The following is a 20,611-nucleotide window of genomic DNA, read 5'->3' as shown; positions in this document are numbered from 1 at the left end:
ATCTTAGAAAACCTAATGTCGGAAATACATTTCTCTATTAACATCCTGTCCAATTGCAGGTGGTACTCCAAAAACCAGAGAATATTCAGCGAGACGAGTTCTCGTCATTTTAGTTGCCAGACATATTGCATTTCCCAACGTATTTGATTTGATATTTGCAGGAACTAGTAATTTCTATGCGACGCGGCCAAGTTGTAGAAGTCACAGTGCGACCAAAACAAAGATCTACACACATGCAAGAGGCATTTCTCATTGGAACCAAAAAGTGGATTCAATATTTGTAGAAATATTCTGTTTTTTTGGAGTTCCACCTGCAACTGTACACATACGTTTATAAGAGACGAGTTTCTTTCCGAATTAAGAACAATGAAAGTATTGGCAAGAAAAGGTTAGTTGAAAATATTGCTACAGCAGCTTTCCAATAGCTAAGGTATAGGCCAAACGGCTGTATGGAATGCCTCGTTGAGGTGCTAGTCGGAACTAGGAAACTCGGACATTTCCGACTAGCTAATTGGTTGTAGTTATACACCTGCTGCGTTCAATCAGTTAACAAGTCGGACATTTCCGAGTTTCTTAGTTCCATCTAGCACGTGAACTTGGCAGAAGCATTCCCATGTCACGGTTACAGTGTGTAGCTACTATCTGGTGCCCGAGTGCCAGTCGATGACGGGGTATGCAACCATTGGTTGATTCATTCAACGTCTGAGCAGAGGACTTGACTCTCAATGGGCGGAATCGATTAAGCTGACCCGCGGTGCTCTGGTCTATGGCCCGTGACGGGGAACGGACAAAAGCGGTAAAGGAGGAGCACCTTCTCAAATCGAACATCAATTTGCGCCACTCGGTCATGTTGTCGACATGGCAGCATGGTACATCGTCCAGAAACATACATAATCTCTTTTCCATAAAATATATGTTTGAATTTTCAAACTAGTTTTCATTGGGAAGACAGATAAAACGTTTATCAATAGCAATCACTTTTGAAAGTATAAACACATAATCTTACTCATTACTCCTCTTGCCTCTCTAGGGTATGTGGTCAACAGCCAGTGGAATCGAGTGGCGCGAAATTCAAAAACCTTAAATGCTATAACTTCAATTTCTCAAACATATGACTATTTTACACCATTTTAAAGACAAGACTCTCGTTACTCCGATTTCAAAAAGGCTTTACAACGAAAGCAAAACATTAGATTATGTCAGGAGAGTACCCAGCCAGAAATAACCACACCCATTTTTCAAGCTAGCATATAATGTCACAAAAAACAAAACCACAGCTAAATGCAGCACTAACCTTTGATGATCTAAATCAGATGACACTCCTAGGACATTGTTATACAATACATGCATGTTTTGTTCAATCAAGTTCATATTTATATCAAAAACCAGCTTTTTACATTAGCATGTGACGTTCAGAACTAGCATACCCACCGCAAACTTCCGGTGAATTTACTAAATTACTCACGATTAACGTTCACAAAATACATAATTATTTAAAGAATTATAGATACAGAACTCCTTTATGCAATCGCGGTGTCAGATTTTAAAATAGCTTTTCGGCAAAAGCACATTTTGCAATATTCTGAGTAGATAGCTCGCCATCACGGGCTAGCTAATTTGACACCCACCAAGTTTGGCGTTCACTAAACTCAGAATTACTATAAGAAAAATTGGATTACCTTTGCTGTTCTTCGTCAGAATGCACTCCCAGGACTTCTACTTCAACCACAAAATGTTGTTTTGGTTCAAAATAATCCATAGTTATGTTCAAATATCCTCTGTTTTGTCCGTGCGTTCAGGTCCCTATCCGAACGGTGACGCAAGGACGCATGTCGTGACAAAAAATTCCAAAATATTCCATTACCGTACTTCGAAGCATGTCAAACGCTGTTTAAAATCAATTATTATGCTATTTTTCTCATAAAATAGCGATAATATTCCAACCGGGCGAAGTTGTTTTCGTTCAAAGGCTGAAAGAAAAACATGGCCACTTCTCGGGGCCGCGCATCTCCTGTCTCTGAGCCACCAGCCTGACCACTCACAAACAGCGCTCCTGTACCTAGCCCAGAGACAGCAGAGAGCTCATTCCATTTTCTGGCGCCTTCAGAGAGCCTATGGGAGCCTTAGAAATTGTCACGTTACAGCAGAGATCCTGTATTTCCAACAGAGATGCCACAGAAGCACAATAAATGGTCAGAGAGGGCACTTCCTGTATGGAATCTTCTCAGGTTTTGGCCTGCCATATGAGTTCTGTTATACTCACAGACACCATTCAAACAGTTTTATAAAATAAAAGAGTGTTTTCTATCCAAATCTACCAATTATATGCATATTCTCGTTTCTGGAAAAGAGTAGTAACCAGTTTAAATCGGGTACGTTTTTTTATCCGGCCGTGAAAATACTGCCCCCTACCCTAGAGAGGTTATTAGTTAGGTCACTTTTGTTTTGGGGGGCACCTTGCTCATCAATGCAATCATCTTTCACCAGGTGCAAAATACCTGGGCGGAGGGGCGAATCACCTCAGTTTAATATGTATCATAATGCAAATTATGATTGGTCCATCATAATGACTGTCAAAACCCTGCTCTCTGATTGGTCCTTCATAATGACATGGTCATAACCCTGCTCGCTCATTGGTCCTTCATAACGTTGCTCTCTGATTAGTCCCTTAATTATGATAGCGTCATGTCATAACCCTGCTCTCTGATCGGTGCTTCATAATGACATTGTAATAACCCTACACTCTGATTGGTTCCTTCATTATGACATCATCATAACCCTGTTCTCTGATTGATCCCTTCATTACAACATCATCATGACCGTGGTCTCTGATTGGTCCCTTCATTACATCATCGTCATAACCCTGCTAGCTGATTGGTCCCTTCATAACGCTACTCTCTGATTGGTACTTTCATAATGACATCATCATAACCCAGCTCTCTGATTGGTCCCTTCATTACAACAGCGTCATGACCCTGCTGTCTGACTGGTCCCGTCATAATAATATCTTAAAACCTGCTCTCTGATTGTTCCTTTAATAATGATATTGTCATAATCCTGCTCTCTGATTGGTCCCTTCATTATGACGTTGTCATAACCCTGCTCTCTGATTGGTCCCTTCATAATAACATTGTCAAAACCTTGCTATCCCATTGTTCATTACAGTCAACCCATACAGTTCCTGGGCTATAGTTCCTTGCCAAAAGTTATGTAATGAACTCTGGCATAGTAAGCAGGGAGGCAGACAACAAGATGACATAACCTTTGACAAATTAAAGAAACAGTTGAAGTCGGAAGTTTACATACATCTTAGCCAAATACATATAAACTCAGTTTTTCACAATTCCTGACATTTAATCCAAGTAAAGATTCTCTGTTTTAGGTCAATGAGGATCATCACTTTATTTTAAGAGTGTGAAATGTCAGAATAATAGTAGAGAGAATGATTTATTTCAGTTTCTATTTCTTTCATCACATTCCCAGTGTGTCGGAAGTTTACATACACTCAATTAGTATTTGTTAGCGTTGCCTTTAAATTGTTTAACTTGGGTCAAATGTTTCGGCTAGCCTTCCACAAGCTTCCCACAATAAGTTGGGGGAATTGTGGCCCATTCCTCCTGACAGAGCTGGTGTAACTGAGTCAGGTTTTTAGGCATTCTTGCTCGCACATGCTTTTTCAGTTCTGCCCACAAATTTTCTATAGGATGGAGGTCAGGGCTTTGTGATGGCCATTCCAATACCTTGACTTTGTTGTCCTTAAGCCATTCTTCCACAACTTTAGAATTATGCTTGGGGTCATTGTCTATTTGGAAGACCCATTTGCGACCAAGCTTTAACTTCCTGACTGATGTCTTGAGATGTTGCTTCAATATATCCACGTAATTGTCCTTACTCATGAAGCCATCTATTTTGTGAAGTGCACCAGTCCCTCCTGCAGCAAAGCACCCCCACAACATGATGCTGCCACCCCCGTGCTTCACGGTTGGGATGGTGTTCTTCGGCTTGCAAGCCTCCCCCTTTAACCTCCAAACATGACGATGGTCATTATGGCCAAACAGTTCTATTTTTGTTTCATCAGACCAGAGGACATTTCTCCGAAAAAGTACGATCTTTATCACCATGTGCAGTTGTAAACCGTAGTCTGGCTTTTTTATGGTGGTTTTGGAGCAGTGGCTTCTTCCTTGCTGAGCGGCCTTTCAGGTTATGTCGATATAGGACTCGTTTTACTGTGGATATAGACACTTTTGTACCTGTTTCCTCCAGCATCTTTACAAGGTCCTTTGCTGTTGTTCTGGATTTGATTTGCACTTTTCGCACCAAAGTACGTTCATCTCTAGGATATAGAACGTGTCTCCTTCCTGAGCGGTATGAAGGCTGCGTGGTCCCATGGTGTTTCTACTTGCGTACTATCGTTTGTACAGATGAACGTGGTACCTTTTGGCGTTTGGAAATTGCTCCCAAGGATGAATCAGACTTGTGGAGGTCTATAAGTTTTTTTCTGACGTCTTGGCTGATTTCTTTTGATTTGTCCATGATGTCAAGCAAAAAGGCACTGAGTTTTAAGGTAGACCTTGAAATAAATCCACAGTTACACCTCCAATTGACTCAAATTATGTCAATTAGCCTATCAGAAGCTTCTAAAGCCATGCCATAATTTTCTGGAATTTTCCAAGCTGTTTAAATGCACAGTCAACTTAGTGTATGTAAACTTCTGACCCACTGGAATTGTGATACAATTAATTATAAGTGAAATAATCTGTCTGTAAACAATTGTTGGAAAAATTACTTGTGTCATGCACAAAGTAGATGTCCTAACCGACTTGCCAAATCTATAGTTTGTTAACAAGAAATTTGTGGAGTGGTTGAAAAACGAGTTTTAATGATTCCAACCATAGTGTATGTAAACTTCCGACTTCAACTGTATGCTATTTCCAAAACTAATATTCATTGCTCAGTTGTCCCCTTTATTGTTCCATTCTGAATTAGGAACCAATGCTTGATGTTTGACAGGAGTCATTGGAGGCTGCAGTGGGGGGAAATAGAGGGATTAGAGAGAGTAATGTATTTTTGGTCACCTGTTGACAGATGAGTGGTGTCTGGTTACTCTTTTGTCATCTAGTACTGCTGTGCTATGGTCACACCTCCTCCTATACCCACTGAGTACCCTGACTCTGGTTTTGACGTCAGGGCCGGCACTTCATCCCCTCCAGGCACACTCAAAGATCCGCCACATATCTGTCATTCCTGCTTGGGACAGCAGCTAAGGCAGCAAGCAGTAAGGTAATGGTTCAGCTTTACTCTCATATTCTTATATTATTAAGTATCTGCTTCTTGACTTATTCATTAAGTATATGCTTAAAATGAATGTACTTTAATGTACTTCCATCGAGTTGAAGGTTGGGAGTACTGATTGATTATTGACTTCCCTGGAATACTTTCAATTATATGATGTGTTTGTAACAGTATACCACAGTTGATACATCATGGAATGATTAGGGTGTCTGATGAAACGTGCATTTTCACTAATTCGTTCAAATGTCACTAACATAGATCAGCATCGCTCTGATGGGCTTTCCTGTATGTGTTTTTTCAGATGTCTGGAGGAATCTTCTGCCCTTTGGAGAACCTATATGACCCAGACAGTGCCAACTGCCACCCCTTGGTATGCCACTTGTGCCATGAGCAGTACGAACACCCCTGTCTACTGGACTGTTACCACACATTCTGCGCCAGTTGTCTGCGTGGCAGGGCAGTGGAAGGCAGACTCTCCTGCCCCCTCTGTGGGTAAGTAAGCATGAGCATTCCATTGATTTACTGGATGGCATAAATCATGATATACAGTACCGGTCAAAAGTTTGGACAAACCTACTCATTCAAGAGTTTTTCTTTATTTTTACTATTTTCTATATTGTAGAATAATAGTGAAGACATCAACACAATGAAATAACACATATGGAATCATGTATGTAACCAAAAAAAGTGTTAAGCAAATCAAAATATATTTCAATTTTAGATTCTAAACGAACTGTCAACAGACAGAGAACACAGGTATAAATACACTGGGGATAATGGGGAAGATGGGCGACACCTGGAGGGGGGTGGAGACAAGCACAAAGACAGGTGAAACAGATCAGTGTGTGGCAGGCGGTTGGAACCAAAATCTCAAATCTTGACTCATCAGACCAAAGGACAGATTTCCACCGGTCTAATGTTCATTGTTCATGTTTCTTGGCCCAAGCAAGTCTCTTCTTCTTGGTGTCCTTAAGTAGTGTTTTTTTTTTCAGCAATTCGACCATGAAGACCTGATTCACGGAGTCTCCTCTGAACAGTTGATGTTAATATGTGTCTGTTACTTGAACTCTGTGAAGCATTTATTTGAGGCTGGTAACTCTAATGAACTTATCCTCTGCAGCAGAGGTAACTCTGGGTCTTCCTTTCCTGTGGCGGTCCTCATGAGAGCCAGTTTCATCATAGCGCTTGATGGTTTTTGCAACTGCACTTGAAGAAACCTTCCAAGTTCTTGATATTTTCCAGATTCACTGACCTTCATGTCTTAAAATATTGATGGACTGTCATATCTCTTTGCTTATTTGAGCTGTTCTTGCCATAATATGGACTTGGTCTTTTACCAAATAGGGCTATCTTCTATATACCACCCCTACTTTGTCACGGAACAACTGATTGGCTCAAACACATTAAGAAGGAAAGAAATTCCACAAATTAAACTTAAGAAGGAACACCTGTTAACCTCTCTAGGGTAGGGGGCAGTATTTTCACATCCGGATAAAAAAACGTACCTGATTTAATCTGGTTATTACTACTGCCCAGAAACTAGAATATGCATATAATTGTTTGATTTGGATAGAAAACACCCTAAAGTTTCTAAAACTGTTTGAATGGTGTCTGTGAGTATAACAGAACTCATATGGCAGGCAAAAACCTGACAAGATTCTGTACAGGAAGTGCCCTCTCTGACCATTTCTTGGCCTTCTACACTCTCTTTATTGAAAACTGAGGATCTCTGCTGTAACGTGACACTTTGTAAGGCTCCCATAGGCTCTCAGAAGGCGGCAGAACGTTGAATGATGACTTTGCAGCCCATGGCTGAAAAACAGTAGCGCATTTGGTAAGTGGTCGATCTGAGAACAATGAGACGGGCGCGCGCGTGCGCGTGAAGAGTCCATTTTAGATTTTGAGTCTTTAAACGAAAACAGGGTTTCCCGGTCGGAATATTATCGCTTTTTTACGAGAAAAATCGCATAAAAATTGATTTTAAACAGCGTTTGACATGCTTCGAAGTACAGTAATGGAATATTTCGAATTTTTTCACGATACGTGCCGGGCGCGTCACCCTTCGGATAGTGTCTTGAACGCACAAACAAAACTGAGGATATATGAACATAACTATGGATTATTTTGAACCAAACCAACATTTGTTATTGAAGTAGAAGTCCTGGGAGTGCATTCTGACGAAGAACAGCAAAGGTAATCCCATTTTTATTATAGTAAATCTGAGTTTGGTGAGTGCCAAACTTGGTGGGTGTCAAAATAGCTAGCCCGTGATGGCGAGCTATCTACTCAGAATATTGCAAAATGTGCTTTTGCCGAAAAGCTATTTTAAAATTGGACATAGCGATTGCATAAAGGAGTTCTGTACCTATAATTCTTAAAATAATTGTTATGTTTTTTGTGAACGTTTATCGTGAATAATTTAGTAAATTCACCGGAAGTTTGCGGTGGGTATGCTAGTTCTGAACATCACATGCTAATGTAAAAAGCTGGTTTTTGGATATAAATATGAACTTGATTGAACAAAACATGCATATATTGTATAACATAATCTGATTATTTCTGGCTGGGTACTCTGCTGACATAATCTAATGTTTTGCTTTCGTTGTAAAGCCTTTTTGAAATCGGACAGTGTGGTTAGATTAACGAGAGTCTTGTCTTTAAAATGGTGTAAAATAGTAATATGTTTGAGAAATTTAAGTAATAGCATTTCTAAGGTATTTGAATATCGCGCCACGGGATTCCACTGGCTGTTGAGTAGGTGGGACGATTTCGTCCCACATACCCTAGAGAGGTTAATTGAAACGCATTCCAGGTGACTTCCTCATGAAGCTGGTTGAGAGAATGCCAAGCGTGTGCAAGCTGTCATCAAGGCAAAGGGTGGCTACTTGGAAGAATCTCAAATATCAAATATATTTTGATTTGTTTAACACTTTTTTGGTTACTACATTACTCCATATGTGTTATTTCATAGTTTTGATGTCTTCACTATTATTCTACAATGTAGAAAATAGTAAAAATAAAGAAGAACCCTTGAATGAGTACGTGTGTCCAGACTTTTGTCTGGTACTGTAGGTATTTTAATTTCTTATGGAACAAATTACCTTTGATTTATCATATCAATGACCAACTCAGTGGCTTTGTGGTTAAATTTTAAGCCCTAAGATTGGAAAGTTGGGGGTTTGTTCCACGGTCGAGTCATACCAAGGACTGTCCCAATGGGACCTGATGCCTCACTGCTTGGCACTCAGCATTAAGGAGATGGATTCGGGGGTAAGGCCCTGGAACAGACTAGCGTCCAGAGCATGTACATGTACAGTGGCTTGCGAAACTATTCACCCCCCTTGGTATTTTTCAAATTTTATTGCCTTACAACCTGGAATTAATATGGATTTTTGGGGGGTTTGTATCATTTCATTTACACAACATGCCTACCACTTTGAAAATGCAAAATATTTTTTATTGTGAAACAAACAACAAATAAGACAAAAAACTGAAAACTTGAGCGTGTAACTATTCACCCCCCCAAAGTCAATACTTTGTAGAGCCACCTTTTGCAGCAATTACAGCTGCAAGTCTCTTTGGGTATGTCTCTATAAGCTTGGCACATCTAGCCAATGGGATTTTTGCCCATTCTTCAAGGCAAAACTTCTCCAGCTCCTTCAGGTTGGATGGGTTCCGCTGGTGTACAGCAATCTTGAAGTCATATCACAGATTCTCAATTGGATTGCGGTCTGGGTTTTGACTAGGCCATTCCAAGACATTTACATTTTCCCCTTAAACCACTCGAGTGTTGCTTTAGCAGTATGCTTAGGGTCATTGTCCTGCTGGAAGGTGAACCTCTGTCCCAGTCTCAAATCTCTGGAAGACTGAAACAGGTTTCCCTCAATAATTTCCCTGTATTTAACGCCATCCATCATTCCTTCAATTCTGACCAGTTACCCAGTCCCTGCCAATGAACAACATCCCCGCAGCATGATGCTGCCACCACCATGCTTCACTGTGGGGATGGTATTCTCGGGGTGATGAGAGGTGTTGGGTTTGCACCAGACAGCGTTTTCCTTGATGGCTAAAAAGCTCAATTTTAGACTCCTCTGACCAGAGTACCTTCTTCCATATGTTTGGGAGGTCTCCCACATGCCTTTTGGCAAACACAAAGTGTTTGCTTATTTTTTTCTTTAAGAAATAGCTTTTTTCTGGCCACTCTTCCGTAAAGCCCAGCTCTGTGGAGTGTACGACTTAAAGTGGTCCTATGGACAGATACTCCAATCTCCACCGTGGAGCTTTGCAGCTCCTTCACGGTTATCTTTGGTCTCTTTGTTGCCTCTGATTAATGCCCTCCTTGCCTGGTCCGTGAGTTTTGGTGGGCAGCCCTCTCTTGGTTTGTTGTGGTGCCATATTCTTTCCATTTTTTAAATATGGATTTAATGGTGCTCTGTGGGATGTTCAAAGTTTTGGATATTTCTTTATAACCCAACCCTGATCTGTACTTCTCCACAACTTTGTCCCTGACCTGTTTGGAGATCTAATTGGTCTTCATGGTGCCGCTTGCTTGGGGGTGCCCCTTGCTTAGTGGTGTTGCAGACTCTGGGGCCTTTCAGAACAGGTGTATATATACTGAGATCATGTGACAGATCATGTGACACTTAGATTGCACACAAGTGGACATTATTTAACTAATTATGTGACTTCTGAAAGTAATTGTTTGCACCAGATCTTATTTAGGGGCTTCATGAATACATATGCAAGCACCACTTTTCTGTTTTAATTATTATTTTATTTTTTTTAAACAAGTTATTTTTTTCATTTCACCTCACCAATTTGGACTATTTTGTGTATGCCCATTACATGAAATCCAAATAAAAATCTATTTAAATTACGGGTTGTAATGCAACAAAATAGGAAAAATGCCAAGGGGGATGAATACTTTTGCAAGGCACTGTACGGTAGTTTAAGCTGCCTCACGCTACAGAAACAGGAGATAGGCTCCTGCCCCTATGGGCAGTTCTGGCTTGGACAAGGCTAACTTGTTTTAGGCTTTCTTTATCATATCAATAGCTTTTGTAGTGAAATGTCCCATGGACTCTTCAACTCCATTTTCTCCATCATGCCTGATGTCATTGGAAGGGATGAAGTATTTATCATTGATGCGTGTACACTAAAAGATACCTAGAACACCATAGTCTCTCCAGTTAGTAGTGCCAGGATGAAAGTCTTACGGGATTATATTGGGGGAAATAGACAGCTGCAGTGTAAATCCTGCCTTTGTTTCATCCTGCCTGGCATTGAGAACAGCTTGGTCCTAGATAGCTGGCAAATCTCAGTAAGAAGATAAAGAGAATTTGGACACCTTGACATTTGAATGATTGATCCCTCTGGGCTCAGATTACGTTAATTGCTGTGCCCTCCAGGACTGGATTATGTAACAGTGTTGTCATTATGCAGTACTGTGGATATGGATATGGTAATGTAAGTACAAACTAGTTTAGATGAGATTGTGGTGGTATTTCCAGGATGCCTATGAGTTTATTTTGCCTGAGTCACATGAAGCTCAACTAGTACATGCTCTGTAATATAGGCTACATGCTTTGCTTTCTATGACAGCCTGTACATTTGAGATGAAGTATTCATTGGAGATCTTTTTATGTAAGGGTGAGAGGCTACAATGGACCTTACTAAGTGTAGGACACGCCTAGTCAATAATCTATCCCCCCTTTAATTAAACAAAGGAAATTTGCTTTAAGCAAACTGTTTGTTTGTGACATTCATTAAATTAATGACATGGGAAATCACACTGGAATAAAGCAATATGCAGTGTCGTTGCTGCTATTCTTGTCATTGACATGACCTTGTGTAATCAGAATTCAGAGCGATGCTATTTGTGGCTGTGTTGCCGTGAAGACTAGGTGAATACTTGGTAATGGGAGAGGCAATAGCCTACATGAGGACAATAGTTCAACAGCTGTAGCATAAGATATCCAACCCACACAGAACACAGGGTAAAACTGCAAACACAATCACTTTTAAATATATTAGTTTGTTTCCATTTACTTTTCAGGGATCTCTTCACTTTAAGATTGTTAGTAGCTAAATGTGTTGGATCGTATTTGTAAGTTTTATGTAACCACTCTTGGTTTTGGTACAGACAACAGTCCATTGTCAAAGGCCTAAGTGCCTTACCCCAGGAGGACCGCCTGCTCAAGTTCCTGGTGGATAACTCTACTGACTGTGAGGAGACTGTTCAGTGTTCCAACTGTGATCTGGAGTGCAAGAAGCAGGTATTAAGGTTTTATTAACTCTGAATGATTTATTTGAACCATAGCCATGTATGCAAAAAGTTTCCTAACAAACACAGGTTTGGATCATCACATAATTAGCATATATATATATATTACTCTTACAGAATTTCCATGTGGGCGAGGATATTGGAAATGTAATCAAAGCCAACTGGATGATAACTTGTTTTTAACTAGGACAGAAGAATTTATAACTGACTTTTTCTGACATAACCTAGGTACAGCAGATCCCCTTATTGTATGGGACACTTTTAAATGTGCCTTTAGAGGCCATGCAATTCAGTACTCATCTATAAAATAAAAGCAATTTAGGTCAAAAGAGACCATAATAACAAAGGAAATTGAAGGACTAAGAGTACAGTTAGATAGCAATAAAAACTGCACCATATAGGCACAGAATAAGTTAGAGGAAAAACAAAAAGAAATGGAGGAACTTATTCAAGAAAGATCCAGTGTAATATATTCTAAAAATAAAGCGAACTGGATGGAATATGGAGAAAAATGCACCAAATTCTTTTTCGATCATCAACATAGAAATGCTACCAAAAAAATGTTTTGAATCTTGTTACAAATGATGGAGTCACGCATGATTCACCAAACAATATTTTGAAAGAGGAAGTGAAGTACTTTAAGAATATTCCTCCATCTCCACTAACCGAAGCTAATTGTATGGATTTTTTTCCTATTAATAATGTAAAATTAACATCTGTACAAAAAGACTCATGTGAAGGCCAAATTACAGAGGAGGAACTTCTTGATGCAATTAAAGCCTTTAAATCCAGGAAAACTCCAGGCCTGGATGGTATACCAGTGGAAGTATAACAAACTTTTTTGATATATTCAGAAGACCATTATTAGCATGTTTTAACCACTCCTATATAAACGGTAGATTAACGGACACGCAACAAGAAGGTCTGATTTCATTATTACTGAAACAGGATCCAAGTAGTATATATATATAGATCCAGTCCATTTAAAAACTTGGAGCCCTCTTACACTTCAGTGTTGTGATAAAAAATTCTAGCTAAATGCTTGGCGCATAGAATTAAAAAGGTATTGTCAGATATTATTCATCCTAATCAGACAGGTTTTTTACATGGATGATACATTGGAGATAATATAAGACAAGTACAGGAAACAATAGAATACTATGAAATATTGGGGAAACCAAGCCTGGTTTTCATAGCTGATTTTAAAAGCCTTTTGATAAAGTACGACTGGAGTTTATATATAAATGCCTGGAATATTTCAATTTTGGAGAATCTCTTTTAAAATGGGATAAAGTTATATATAGTAACCCTAGGTGTAAAATAGTAAATAATGGCTACAGCTCAGAAAGTTTTAAACTGTCAAGAGGAGTAAAACAAGGTTATCCACTATCGGCATATCTATTTATTATTGACATCAAAATGTTAGCTGTTAAAATTAGATCCAACAATTATATTAAGGGATTACAAATCCGTGGCTTAAAAACAAAGGTGTCATTGTACGCTGATGATTCATGTTTTCTTTTAAAACCACAATTAGAATCCCTCCACAGCCTCATAGAGGATCTAGATACTTTTTCTAACCTCTCTAGATTAAAACCAAATGATGATAAGTGTACTATATTATGTATTGGGTCTTTTGCATTAACGTGTAGTTACCAATAAAATGGTCTGACAGGGATGTGGACATACTCGAGATACATATCCCAAAAGAAAGAAATGATCTCTCTCCAATAAATTTAAATAGAAAGTTAGCAAAAATAGATAAGATCTTGCTACCATGGAAAGGAAAATACCTGTCTATTTGTGGAAAAATCACCCTGATTTACTCTTTAGTCATATCACAGTTGACCTATTTGCTTATGGTTTTTGCCTACACCTACTGACCTGCTTTTTAAATTATATGAACAAAAAATATTCAATTTTATTTGGAATGGCAAGCTAGACAAAATTAAAAGGGCCTATTTATATAAGAAATATGAATTCAGAGGGCAGAAATGATTAAATATTAAAGCATTAAACCTCTCACTAAAGGCATCAGTCAGACAAAATGTATACTTAAATCTGAAATGGTTCTCTAGTAAATTAGTAAGAATGTCTCACCCCATGTTCAAGAATGGCCTTTTTCCCTTTATTCAGATTACAACTGCTCACTTTCGGTTATTTGAAAACGAAATAATCTCCAAAATATTGTTATTTTTTAAACAAGCCTTAGAAAGTTGGTTGCAATTTCAGTTTAATCCACCTGAAAAGACAGAACAAATAATACAACAAATATTGTGGTTAAACTCAAATATACTAATTGATTAAAAAAAACATATTTTTCGAGAACCTTTTTTTAAAAGGTATAATCTTTGTAAATTATATCATAAATAGGACTGGTGGAGTTATGTCACACATGCAGCTAACACATACATATGGAAATGTCTGCTCTACCCAAAATTACAACCAACTAATTGCAGCATTACCACAAAAATGGAAGAGGCAAGTGAAAGGGGGAAAAAGTATGGAACTTGTCTGTCGGCCCTGCATTAAAGACCAAAAATGGTTCAAGAAAATTGTGATGAATAAAAATACATATCAATTTCATTTAAGGACCAAAAAATTCGATGTACCGATTCCATGGCACATGGTTTATGAATTGACACGCAAAACGACACCGGATTCAAAACTTAGAATTTTTCAATGTAAGTTATTATACAAAATTCTTGCAACCAATCAAATGTTATATATATGGGGGATACAATCTTCCCAGCTCTGCAGATTTTGCTGTGAGGAGGCAGAGTCATTAGATCATTTATTTTGGTACTGTCCATATGTAGCTTGTATTTGGTCACAGGTCCAGGAATGGCTGAAAAATTGCAACATTTACCTAGAACTAACGCTGCAGATAGCAATACTGGGTGATTTGAAAAGTCATAGTCAATCGATCAATAATATAATAATTATTTTAGCAAAAAATGTTACGTTTATTTTACAATCTGTAGAAGCTATGAGAATGGGGCGGCAGCGGAGCCTAGTGGTTAGAGCGTTGGACTAGTAACCGAAAGGTTGCAAGATTGAATCCCCGAGCTGACAAGGTACAAATCTGTCGTTCTAGGAACAGTGGCAGTTAACCCAGGCCGTCATTGAAAATAAGAATTTGTTCTTAACTGACTTGGCTAGTAAAATAAAGGTTAAAATAAATAAAATAGAAAGGTTCAGTACTTTTGTGAAGCATCACAGCACAGTTGAAAAATATATGGCAAATAGAAATCCAAAATGGATGGTGTTAAGAGATAGATTGGAGGGGTTAAATGGAGCTAAAGGGTGGGACTAATAAGATAACCAATGTAAAACATACGGGGTCTGTAAAATGTATGTAGGTTCAGAAATGTTGTGAAATACCACAGTTACAAATAGAAATCAAACTGGATCCACATCAGAAATAGAGGAAGGCCAGGACTAAAAACAAACAAAATATAACTATTGGAAAATAGAGTGTGTCTGTAAAATGTGTATAGTATCTATAAACTGAAGGTAGAAGCCTAAGTGTTATTGTTTATTAGTTTACTCCAATTAGGGAGGGGTGGTAGGGTTTGCAGGGAATAATAAAGGTATATTCTAAGAAAAAAGTATGTATGTATATATGTATGTGTATATGTAATATATATATATATATATATATATATATATTTACCCCCCCAAAATATGGGGGATTGGAAATGATGCAGACAATTACATTGATGGAAGCAACAATCTCTGCAATATTAAAGCTGATCCACCCCCTGAAAAAAAAAAAGTTTTGCTTCATACATGTAGTTTTTGTCTGCAGTACAAGCTTTTGAATATTTTTGTGGTCTTGTGTGTTGACAGGATGTGGAAGCAATGTATTATTGCAACACTTGTAGCCAGCCGTTGTGTGGAGCTTGCAGGGAATCAACCCACAAGGCTAAAATGTTTGCCCGCCATGATATTGTCTCCCTTGCCAAACGCACAAAGGAGGTCCACAAAAAGTGTGGTGTGTTAAAAGTCCAATCTTCTTCAAATACAGCTATATACCTTTTATGAATAAACTAGCAGGTGCACAGAACATTTTGATTAAATCCAAGGCTCTCCAGCTCATATTCTCTCCTCTGAGATTACATTGTAATGACTGTCTCTGCCTGTCTGTTTGTCTGTCTATCTACCCACAGCCCTCCATGACGAGCTATACATAATGTTCTCCACAGAGAAGAAGTCCATGCTGTGTATCAACTGTTTCAGAGACATGCAAGTGTGAGTTACAGTCAGCTGCTATCCCCAATATTTTATCACTTAAGTAATTAAATAATCAACCATTAAGCAATTGCTTTTTGTGTGTGTCCTCCAGGGAGAGCAGAGCACACTGCATTGATATTGAGACAGCATATATGCAAGGCTGTGAAAGGCTGGACCAAGCTGTCATAGTGAGTGCATTCTCTTCATTAACTCTGTATTACCTACTTATTCCATATTGCTGTAGAGTATACCTATAGACAATACATGTGGGGGAACATGGTGAAGTTTAGTTTAGTTTGTTGGGTGTGTGTGTGTGTATGTGGTGGTGTCCAGTGCCCTCTCATGATGTGACCCCTGACCCATAGGCGGTAAAAGAGCTACAGACGTCTGCCAGAGAAGCCATCATCCTGCTGAAGGCGATGATCAGGGAGGTTCGAGAGAACGTGGATGAGGAGGAGAGCGCTATCAGCACACTGTTCAACAACATGCAGGTGAGCTGACACAGGCATCGGCCATTTTGAAAACATTCAACTCAACTCAAAGCTGGAAATTTCCCTCCATTCCAATGACAGTTTTTTTTCAATCAATCAATGTTCTTAAAAAAATTGTTGAATGTTTTTTTGTTTTCTGACTGCAGTTTATTCTACCACAAGGTGTCACCCTTCGTGTCTTATCTCCTAAAGTTGCTGAAAGTTCAATACATTGCACATGACATCAGAGCAAAATGTAATCAAATTGGAATGCTCAAGTAGTGCTTTTCATTTACAAACTTAACACTGAGAGGAAATGAATGTAATTTTTCATTCTAATAGTTTTAATTGGGCAGTCTAATTAATTTAATTTAATCATTTAATCTTGACACAGATCATATTATCCTCTTTTGAAGGAAAAACTGGCAGAAAGAAAAAAGATTCTTCTGAAAGCAGCTCAAAGGTGAGAATAAATTTGACTTCAGGCTACCTTGCTTGAAAACCAGTAAAGGTGGGTGCCACAGGAGGTTGGTGGCACCTTAATTGGAGAGAACGGGCTGGTGGTAATGACTGGAGCGGAATCAGTGGAATGATATCAAATACATCAAACACATGGCTCCCTTCAGCAGCCTCCACTGCTGGGTGCAGAGTCAATCATGTTTATAATGTAATGTATAGCCTATGCTCAGAGAAACTGTGAAATATTTGGTACTTACCTGTCATTGTTTGAATGGGCCATCCGAATACAGAACACACAGATTCAGCCTCAATGGTTGCATATAGCCATTAAAAATCACTGTAAACTCAATGAACTCTCAGTGCAGGAAGTCTTTCCACAGACAGACACCTTTGCATCCCAAATGGCATCCTTTTCCCTTTATAGTGCACTACTTTTTACCAGGGTCCATAGAGTAGCGCACTATACAGGATATTTGGGATGCACCCAGAGATATTGAACAGGCTAATGGCTCATCTAATGCCTGCCTATGTATCCTGTTCCACATTTATAGATCCTGCTGGGAGATTAAGGTATCCATGGCAGCAGACCAATCTAGATAAAAACCTAATTAATGGTAATAATGTGTCAAACTAGCTACATCAGGCTTGCATGGCACCACTTTGAACCCTGTAGCAAAAATGTTTCCCGAAAAGCTTTGCATATGCTGCACAAGCTAAAGAGTAAGGATGATAATCACATGATATTCTTGCTATTGACATGTGGGTTAAGATCATGCATGTTGTTCCAGTTAGATACTGTAAGAGATCCATTTAAAATGGATTCTGTCTTGTTTTTAACAGTCAGCATGAGGAGAAAGAGAGAGCCTTCAAAGAACAGCTGTCTCATCTGGCTGCACTCTTACCCACTCTCCAGGTAATGTCCTACCTATGGCACGCCTTTCTATCCTGGAGTAGTGATACATCTGTTGTATTTGTCATCCAAACGGATGGCCCATCTTGAACAGGTGTAATATGCTCAACTCAAGCCAGTGTTCTCTGCCTTTCCTGTCTCTAGGTTCATCTGGTCACTTGCTCAGCCTTTCTAAGTTCAGCCAACAAGTTTGAGTTTCTTGACATGGGTTATGTATGTACAATACAGTAAGATAAATAATGCCCAATCTGGTTCCATGAATCCAGAAGAGCACATACCAAAACATGAAATGTAATACTAGCAATTGTGAATACCGTTTTGAAGCAAATGTGTTTGACTTTAATATATGTTATCCAGCAACTGATGGAGAGACTGAAGAAGATTGTCAAACTTCCACACAGACTGAGACCAGCTCAGAGTAGCAAGGTAAGGTAAATAATTAGGTGGGCGCTTATATTTTTCCTATTTCACACATGTATAAGTGTGTATTAATATGCATGTGTGAATTGGAAATATCCCAATTCCACCTGAGACACCCTCGGAGAGTGGGGACACGGCCAGAGTCGGCCATTATCAACGGTGACTCTGGATCAATTAGGGTAAAGTGCCTCGTTCAAAGGCACATCGGCAGATTTTTCACCTTGTCAGCTCGGGGATTCGAACTAGTGACCTTTCGGTTAATGAAAAGACCCTCTCTTGTCATATGCCTTTTCAACTGATGTTTTGTCATATCACATTCCAAATATACACCCCATTCTATGTTTCTGGTTTAGATCAACACAGAGTATCGGTCTGAGTTTGCTCGTTGCCTTGAGCCTCTGTTACTGCTGGGCCAAAGACGCTCTGTGTCCATTGCTGGGAGTGTGACTGGATTGAGTTTGGGCAATGCCAGCGGACTGTGAGTCATATTTCACCCCTACCATATGGAAATAGTGCAGACCTACACGCTCAAAGGGAAAATGTCATCAGCATGTTATTGGTGTTCCCAATGAGTGAAACCTCAAATTTCAAGACAGTATGCCTGTACTTCCCAAGTATGCGCTTGTCATGTTCTAAAATATCCAGCGGAAATATGAGGACCCCCGTGCCTGATGCCCAAAATGTTATGTAAAGATATTGATTTATTCATTGTTTTGTGTAACTGTCCCCTCAGCCTGCAGTCGTCCCTGTCCATGGCCTGCCACTCCCCAGCCATCAGTGACATGTCCCTGGGCTCGTCCGTGGTGCGGAAGCCCACCCCCCACCGCTATATCAGCACCAAGGTCCTCCTGGCTGAGGGCGGAGAGACCCCCTTCACCGAGCACTGTCGCAACTATGAGACCAGCTACAGGGTGTGAGCTTCTACGACTCTTTTCAGTTACTGTACAGCTCTTACGAAATTACTGAGGACTTTCACAGCCAAACACAATATTTTGGTATGTGCATTTGAAATACATTAGAGACGCATGGTTTATTGATTTCAATCAAGGTGCTACACTGATTACTATACCCTGATGTAGCCCATAAAAACCTTGTGTTCTCCTGACTCCAGACGCTGCAGATGTCCATTCAGCAGCTGAAGGACCAGGTGCAGGAGACCCACAGGGATCTGACCAAGCACCACTCCCTCATCAAGACAGACACCATGGGAGACATCCTGGATACCTCCGTGCAGATGGACAGACAGATCTCCTCTGAGTACTCTGCAGTGGAACTCATGAGGGCCATGTTTGAGGAGGTGGGAATTACTAAAGCAATCAATCAATCAATCAAATGTATTTATAAAGCCCTTTTAACATCAGCTGATGTCACAAAGTGCTGTACAGAAACCCAGCCTAAAACCCCAGACAGAAAGCAATGCAGATGTAGAAGCACGGTGGCTAAGAAAAACTCCCTAGAAATTTGGTATTCACACAACATTGTTTATTAATGTAACCCGGCTTACCTTTTAGAGCTCATTAACATCTTGTTATCCTTCACCATAGGTCTGGGAGACAACCTTTCAGAGGGTTGCAAATGAACAGGAAATCTATGAAGGTAATGGGGATTTTGTTTTTCTGTTAGCTGTAAGATAGAAATGGTCAAGTTGGTGTTTTATACTGCATGTGTCCATTCTGGTTTCAGCCCAGCTTCATGATCTGACCCAGCTAAGACAAGAGAACAGTTATCTGACCACCATTGCCAGGCAAATTGGCCCATATATCCGATCCATTGGCAAGGTGAAGGAACGCCTTGAACCCAGGTACTGGAGCACAGTCACTGGAACTCAATATCACAAACTACAATGTCTTGACTAACAAGATAGTTTGGCAAATGTACAATTTACTCTGGCGAGGGGTCTCAGACTGATTTGTTTTTTTTCTGTCATGGTGACTGTGCAAGACATGGTTTACCATGAAGTATTCCCTTTTCAATGTTCCCAGACTGAAAGAGCCTAAGGAGCTGAAAGACGACCGTACAGAGGCCATGCTGAAGATCTATGAGGACACCACTACAGCCACAGATACTAAACAAACCATTTCAACAACACTGACGTAAGCTACTGAGGAGATCACTGAATAACTTGATTTCAATGAAAACTATACAACGTCTCTGTTAAACCTCTACTTTTATGCTTAATCTCAACAGAAATGACCTGACCTGTCGGCCTACCACAGATGACAACCACACTCTCAGCAACCTCTCTGATGAGGCTGCCCTCAAGGATCATTTCTACTGGCCAGGGAAGCAGAAGACCACAGAGATAGCCATTTGGAAGGAGGTGTCGCCCTAAACAACTGGATAGGGGCATGGGACATCACCAACAAAGTGCTCACCCTTGATTTACTGTATGTAAATTATATTGAATATAAAATCCAATATTTTCACATTGTGTGTAACAAGGTGTAATGAAGGCAACAAAGTGTAATGTATGCTATGGAAACACCATCACTGTGTTCAGGTTGGCTTCTTGTAGTAATTTAAGCATGCATCCATTATCCA

General features: G+C 39.6%; 1 protein-coding gene across 1 annotated transcript; it reads left to right on the top strand.

The window, feature by feature from the left end:
- Nucleotides 1–218: 218 nt before the first annotated feature.
- Nucleotides 219–20,557, top strand: rnf207b (ring finger protein 207b). The gene is made up of 19 exons (XM_014146266.3): nt 219–388; nt 5,120–5,280; nt 5,594–5,784; nt 11,435–11,567; nt 15,428–15,572; nt 15,748–15,829; nt 15,924–15,999; nt 16,177–16,302; nt 16,698–16,744; nt 17,581–17,653; nt 17,795–17,863; nt 18,008–18,076; nt 18,424–18,548; nt 18,804–18,981; nt 19,182–19,367; nt 19,615–19,666; nt 19,754–19,871; nt 20,053–20,163; nt 20,258–20,557. Exons 3-19 carry the CDS (start codon nt 5,594–5,596, stop codon nt 20,400–20,402), a joined length of 1,926 nt encoding a protein of 641 aa, XP_014001741.2. The 5' UTR covers nt 219–388; nt 5,120–5,280; the 3' UTR covers nt 20,403–20,557.
- The last annotated feature ends 54 nt before the right edge of the window (nt 20,558–20,611 follow it).

Source organism: Salmo salar, chromosome 15, assembly GCF_965601325.2.
Source record: "Salmo salar chromosome 15, fSalSal1, whole genome shotgun sequence".
Taxonomy (NCBI): Eukaryota; Metazoa; Chordata; class Actinopteri; order Salmoniformes; family Salmonidae; genus Salmo; species Salmo salar.
This window is presented reverse-complemented; position numbering and strand designations above follow the sequence as displayed.

Coding starts and splice junctions, on each gene's coding strand:
- rnf207b (XM_014146266.3), top strand. CDS start 5,594: ATGTCTGGAGGAATCTTCTGCCCTTTGGAGAACCTATATGACCCAGAC. Junction 5,785..11,434: donor CTCTCCTGCCCCCTCTGTGG/GTAAGTAAGCAT, acceptor GTTTTGGTACAG/ACAACAGTCCATTGTCAAAG. Junction 16,000..16,176: donor GGCTGGACCAAGCTGTCATA/GTGAGTGCATTC, acceptor CCTGACCCATAG/GCGGTAAAAGAGCTACAGAC.